Source organism: Scyliorhinus canicula, unplaced genomic scaffold (assembly GCF_902713615.1).
Source record: "Scyliorhinus canicula unplaced genomic scaffold, sScyCan1.1, whole genome shotgun sequence".
Lineage (NCBI taxonomy): Eukaryota > Metazoa > Chordata > Chondrichthyes > Carcharhiniformes > Scyliorhinidae > Scyliorhinus > Scyliorhinus canicula.
The window spans coordinates 4,630,708-4,637,411 of record NW_024055500.1 but is presented as its reverse complement, the minus strand read 5'-3'; the positions used below and the strand labels follow the sequence as shown (position 1 = coordinate 4,637,411).

Below are 6,704 nucleotides of genomic sequence, written 5' to 3'. Positions count from 1 at the left end.
CTGTTCCTGTGTAGTAGACTTGAGGAGGACGGGCTGAATGGGCCTCCTCCTGTTCCTAATTACCAGACTCGAGGAAGGGGGGCTGAATGGGTCTCCTCCTGTTCCTGTGTAACGGACTCGAGGAGGAGGGGCTGAATGGTCCTCCTCCTGTTCCTGTGTAACAGATTCGAGGAGGAGGGGCTGAATGGGCCTCCTCCCTGTTCCTGTGTAACAGACTCGAGGAGGAGGGGCTGAATGGGCCTCCTCCTGTTCCTGTGTAACATGCTCAAGGAGGGGGCTGAAGGGCCTCCTGTTCTGTTAACAGACGCGAGGGGCGAATGGGCCCCCTCCTGTTCATGTGTAACAGCTTGACGAGGGGACTGAATGGCCTCTTCCTGTCCGTGTAACAGACTCGAGGAGGAGGGATGAAGGGCCTCCTCCTGTTCCTGTGTAACAGCTCAAGGAGGGGCTGAATGGCTAATGGTCTGTGTAACAGACTCGAGCGGGGGTGAATGGGCCTCCTCCTGTTCCTGTGTAAACAGACTAGATGGGCTGAATGGACCTCCTCCTGTTCCTGTGTAACCGGCTCGAGGGGCTGAATGAGCCTCTGTTCCTGTGTACAGACTAGAGGAGTGGCTGATGGACCTCCTCCTGTTCCTGTGTAACAGACTCGAGGAGGGGCTGAATGGGCCTCCTGTTCCTGTGTAACAGGCTCGAGGGGCTGAATGGGCCTCCTGTTCCTGTGTAACAGGCTCGAGGAGGGGGGCTGAATGGGCCTCCTATTCCTGTGTCACAACTATATACATATGAGAGAATGCCTGGTTAAACCAATTATTCCCACCTCCCCACCCCCAACCCATTTCCCTTTATAATCTTCACCTTTTAAGTATTTCTAATCTCCCCCTCCCTCGGGGTCTTTACCCCAATCGGTGCCCCCCCTCCCCCCGATCACTGCCGGAGTTTGTCTTCATCCAAACCCCTCGTGATTCTCAGCACCCACTAATTCGGGCCCTCGAGGTCGCTCCGCCAATCGCGGAGATCGTCAGAGAGGTCGACAGCACAGAGTCTGCCGCCCGCCGGGTCTGTACGGGTCAACCACAACCACTGAATCCTTCTGATCCCATTTCCCAGCCCGCGACCCACAGCTAAATACTGCTTCACCGTTCTCAGCGTCTCTGCCACTGCCTCCCGTTCAGGCAGCGAGTTCTAGACTCCCACCATGGGTGTCCGATCCGATCGTAACTTCAACCCAACATTCCCGCCTGAAAAACATCCAAAGATTCGGGGAGAAAGTTCCAGAAACTCACCGACCCCCTGGGCGAAAAGAAACCCTCCCCACCTCCGGCGATCCCCTTATTTTTAAACAGTTCCCCCCCCCCACCCCGAGTCTCCCACAAGAGCATACAGCCTCTCGACATCCAACCCCTGTCAACACCCCCTCAGGATGGTAAAGGTTTCAATCGAGTCGTCTCTCACTAAACTCCAGTCAACGCAAACTAGCCTCTCTCCCAACCTATCCTCGACCCGCCCGTTCCCTGGCGTTCGTCTAGATTCGATCTCTCCCTCCCCCCCCCCCCCCCCCCCCCCCTGCCCCCACCTTAACCTTCTCTGCTCGAAAGGGGAGCAATGCCAGCTCGTGCCGGAAGACGTGCTTGTTGGGTGAATTGGACATTCTGAATTCTCCCTTCGTGTACCCGAACAGGCGCCGGAATGTGGCGACGAGGAGATTTTCACAGTAAATATATTGCAGTGTTGATGTAAGCCTACTTGTGACACTAATATAGATTATTATTCTCTGTCTCTCCACATTCCTCACCCCCACCCACTCCCGGGACCATTTTGGTAAATCACTCTGCCGGACCCTCCCCCTGATAGGAAAAGGGGGCCGGGGGGGGGGGGGGGGGAGAGCAAATGGGAAGAATGGCCACGGAGGCCACGACAGAGTGTGAATGTCGACTAAAGAACAAAGTACAGCACAGGAACAGGCCCTTCGGCCCTCCAAGCCCGTGCCGACCATGCTGCCCATCTAACCTAAAATCTTCTACACTTCCTGGGTCCGTATCCCTCTATTCCCATCCTATTCATGTATTTGTCAAGATGCCCCTTAAACGTCACTATCGTCCCTGCTTCCACCACCTCCTCCGGCAGCGAGTTCCAGGCACCCACTACCCTCTGTGTAAAAAACTTGCCTCGTTCATCTCCTCTAAACCTTGCCCCTCGCACCTTAAACCTATGCCCCCTAGTAATTGACCCCTCTACCCTGGGGAAAGGCCTCAGACTATCCACTCTGTCTACGCCCCTCATAATTTTGTAGACCTGTATCAGGTCGCCCCTCAACCTCCGTCGTTCCAGTGAGAACAAACCGAGTTTATTCAACCGCTCCTCATAGCTAATGCCCTCCATACCAGGCAACATCCTGGTCAATCTCTTCTGCGCCCTCTCTAAAGCCTCCACATCCTTCTGGTAGTGTGGCGACCAGAATTGAACACTACACTCCCAAGTGTGGCCTAACTAAGGTTCTATACAGCTGCAACATGACTTGCCAATTCTTATACTCAATGCCCCGGCCAATGAAGGCAAGCATGCCGTATGCCTTCTTGACTACCTTCTCCACCTGTGTTGCCCCTTTCAGTGAACTGTGGACCTGTACACCTAGATCTCTCTGACTGTCAATACTCTTGAGGGTTCTACCATTCACTGTATATTCCCTACACAATATAATCGAGCTGAGGTTAAATGGAGGGGAAATCGCGCCTGGCATATTTATTAGAGTACTCTGAGGGGATAGATAAAGGGAAACCAGTAGATGTAATATACTCGGAGTTCCAAAAAGCATTTGAGAAAGTGACATACAAAAGGCTACTTAATAAGAGGCCAGCGTTCTTCTGAACGGTTTGTCGAGGCTGCGCTCTCACCAAAGGCCAGCACAGGTGCGATGGTTTGACTGCTGATACAAGGCCGCCCACCCTCTCTCTCTCCCCCTGCCCCTGCCCACTCTCTCTCCCTCAGCCCCGCCCACTCTCTCTCTCTCCCTCCTCTCTCTCTCCTCCCTCCCCTCCCACTCCACCCCGCGGCTCAGAGGTGGAGCCGCCGGTGGGTCTGCAGGTTGGCGGTCTGGCGGAAGCACTTCCCGCACACGGGGCAGGGGAAGGGGCGCTCGCGGGTGTGGGTGCGGCGGTGGTTCAGCAGGCTGGAGGCGCAGATGAAGCGACGGGGGCAGAGGGAGCAGGCGTACGGCCGCTCGCCGGTGTGGACCCGGCGGTGGGTCTGCAGGATGGAGGGCTGGGTGAAGCGGCGGGGGCAGAGGGAGCAGGCGTACGGCCGCTCGCCCGTGTGGACCCGGCGGTGGGTGGCAAGCTCCTTGGCGCTCTTGAAGCGCTTGGCGCAGTCGGAGCAGGGGAAGGGGCGGTCGTCGCTGTGAACCCGCTGGTGGGCCAACAGGCTGGAGGAGCGGGCGAAGGACTTGGAGCAGAGGGAGCAGGAGTAGGGCCGTTCGCCCGTGTGGGTGCGGCGGTGGGCCTGCAGGTTGCGCGCCTGCCGGAAGCGCTCGCCGCACACGTCACAGGGGTAGGGCCTCTCCTCCGAATGCACCTGCCCGTGCACCTTCAGCTCCTTGGAGCTCTTGAAACGCTTGTCGCAGCGGCCGCACGGGAAGGGGCGCTCGTCAGAGTGGACGCCGGCGTGGGCGGTCAGGCTGGAGGAGCGGGCGAACGCCTTGCCGCAGAGCGCGCAGACAAACGGCCGCTCGCCCGTGTGGGCCCGCTGGTGGGCCAGCAGGACGGCCAGCTGGGTGAAGGCCTTGCCGCAGACCCCGCACGGGTAGGGCCTCTCCCCCTCGTGCAGGCGGCGGTGAATCTTCAGCTCCTTCTCGCTCTTGAAGCGGCGGGGGCAGCCCTCGCAGGGGTAGGGCCGCTCCTCCGAGTGGACCCGCTGGTGGGCCGCCAGGCTGGAGGAGCGGGTGAAGCCCTTGCCGCACAGCGGGCAGGCAAAGGGGCGCTCGCCGGTGTGGACCCGCTGGTGGGTCAGCAGGTTGGAGGAGTACAGGAAGCCCTTACCGCAGGCCGAGCAGATGAATGGCCTCTCCCGGGTGTGGCTGCGCCGGTGGATGGCCAGCTCCGACGGGTAGTTGAAGGCCCGGGTGCAGTCTCCGCAGGGATAGGGGCGTTCGTCGCCCTGCCGGCATCGATGCCGCGCCATGTTGGACGAGCGGCGGAAGCCCAGGCCGCAGCCGGGGCAGTGGAAGGGCTTCTCCCCGGGGCCCCTTGCTTCCGCCGGCGATTCCTGCTTCTCACCCACCTCCGGAGCGGCCGGTTCCTCCGAGCTCCCGGTCTGCGCGTCCTCCATTACCGACCACCTGCGGCAGAAGATCAGAGAAGAAGCACGGTAAACCCTGGGTCAGGCATGTACAAAAGAGGAATGACTTACACGCGAACAAGCAGCTTGAGACTATTTGCCCCTGCCAACTATAGGATCGTGTCAACCCAGGGTAGCTGGATTGGCCATGCTAAATTGCCCCTTAATTGCACTCCAAATGAAAAAAAAAATCTAACAGACACAAAGTAACCTCTCTACAATCTTTTCGTTTTTAATTCATTTACAGGATCTGGGTGCCAGGTGCTCAGGCGCAGCATTTCTTCTCCATCCCTAATTTCCCCTGGAGAAAGTGGTGGGTGAGCCGCCATCTTGAAACCGCTGCGGTCCCGTGTGGTGTAGGTACACCCACTGTGCTGTTAGGGAGGGAGTTCCCAGGATTTTGACCTGGCCACGGCGAAGAGACGGCCGATATATTCCCCAGTCGGGATGGGGAGTGAGTCGGAGGGGAACCTCCAGGTGGTGGGGGGGGGGGTTCCCCGTGTGTCTGCTGCCCCCCCCCTCGTCCTTCTAGACGGTAACGGGCCGTGGGTTTGGAAGGTGCTGTCGAAGGAGGAGTTCCTGCGGGGCGTCTTGTAGACGGTGCACACGGCTGCCGCTGTGCATCGGGGGTGGGGTGGGGAGAGTGAATGTTGGTGGTCAGCGTGTCGATCGAGCGAGGCTGCTTTGTCCTGGATGGTGTCCAGCTTCCCGAGTGTGGTTGGGAGCCGCTCCCATCCAGGCAAGTGGAGAGTCTCCCATCGCTCTCCTGACTTGTGTCCTTGTAGATGGTGGACAGGCTTTGGGAGGGGGGGGGGGGGGGGGGGGGGGGGGGAAGGAGGTGAGTTACTCTCCGCAGGATTCCCAGCCTCTGACCTGCCCTGGTAGCCACAGTATTTATATGGCTGGGGTCCAGTTCAGTTTCTGATCAATGGTAACCCCCAGGATGTGGGGGATTCAGCGATGGTAACGCCATTGAATGGTCAAGGGGGCGATGGTTATATCCTCTCTTGTAGGAGATGGTCATTGTCTGGGGCTTGTGTGGTGTGAATGTAACTTGCCCCTTGTCAGCCCCAAGCCTGGATATCATAGATCATAGAATTTACAGTGCAGAAGGAGGCCATTCAGCCCATCGTGTCTGCACTGGCACTTGGAAAGAGCAACCTACCCAAGGTCAACACCTCCACCTTATCCCCATAACCCAGTAACCCCACCCAACACTAAGGGCAATTTTGGACACTAAGGGCAATTTATCATGTCCAATCCACCTAACTTGCACATCTTTGGACTGTGGGAGGAAACCGGAGCACCCGGAGGAAACCCACGCACACACGGGGAGGATGTGCAGACTCCACACAGACAGTGACCCAGCCGGGAATCGAACCTGGGACCCTGGAGCTGTGAAGCGATTGTGCTATCCACAATGCTACCGTGCTGCCCATCTGAGGAGTCGGCAATGATCAATGATAACCCCCAGGGATCTTGGCTGTGGATCATCAATCCTGCCACCCAAAAACCTCCCTCTGCCCTGTGGGTCATCCTGCATCCAGAGGGAGGGGCAAAGATGGCGGCCGCCCCTACCCAGGCTGCCCCGCGCGCCTGAAACCGCCCTATCCGCCCGCCGCGCATGCTCACAGGCGGCAATGGCAACGCCGGCCCCACGCATGCTCAGTGCCGCGGCCCCTGCTCAACGGCGGCCCGTGCATGCTCAGTGACGCGGCCCCGCTCAGCGCCGGTCCCGCGCATGCTCAGTGCCGGGGTCCCTCTCCCACCGCCGGCTCCGCGCATGCTCAGTGCCGGAATCCCGCTCCTACCGCCGGCTGCGCGCATGCTCACAGACACGGCCAACCTCCCCACCCCCTCCTCATCGGCGGCGGTTTATTTTTTTTTTAAATCTCGGCTTAGAAAGAGACGCGGAGGGAAGTCAATACGAACTGGCGGCTCCCGGTTTGCCCCCCTCCTTCCTCCTTCGCTCTCCGGCTCCCCGCGGCCCGGCTTCGACGGCGGCGGCGGCGGCGGCGGCAGCGGGTCCCAGCAGCACGTGACCCACTCCCTGACTGACAGGCCGGACGGCCAATCAGGAGGGGGTCTTCCCCCGTCCTGCGGGTCCTCCAACCAATCGGAGCTGGAGGTGGGCGGGACTGGTTGACTCGATCTGACTGACAGGCGCTTCCACCAATGGTCAGCCGGTCTGGACAGGGGGCGGCGCCTGGAGGATTAGACCAATCGCCAGGTCCTCCAGCCAATGGGAGGAGAAGGAGGCGGTGCCAGGATGACTCATTTGACTGATAGGTAGATCAGCCAATAGAGAGCGGGCGTCGGCAAAGGGGCGGCACCAGGAGGACTCACTAACCTCTAGGTCCTCCAAGCAATGG

The 6,704-nt window shown here is 59.3% G+C and overlaps 1 protein-coding gene across 2 annotated transcripts; it reads right to left on the bottom strand.

The window, feature by feature from the left end:
- Positions 1–2,716: 2,716 nt before the first annotated feature.
- LOC119960427 (zinc finger protein 135-like) lies at positions 2,717–6,373 on the bottom strand. Of its 2 annotated transcripts, none has more exons than XM_038788145.1 (2): positions 6,265–6,373; positions 2,717–4,333 (listed from the first exon to the last, which is right to left on the bottom strand). In XM_038788145.1, exon 2 carries the CDS (start codon positions 4,321–4,323, stop codon positions 3,055–3,057), a length of 1,269 nt encoding a protein of 422 aa, XP_038644073.1. In that variant the 5' UTR covers positions 4,324–4,333; positions 6,265–6,373; the 3' UTR covers positions 2,717–3,054. The 2 variants fall into 2 exon arrangements, with proteins under 2 accessions (XP_038644073.1, XP_038644074.1); XM_038788146.1 differs by having other exon boundaries at positions 6,290–6,370.
- Positions 6,374–6,704: the final 331 nt, after the last annotated feature.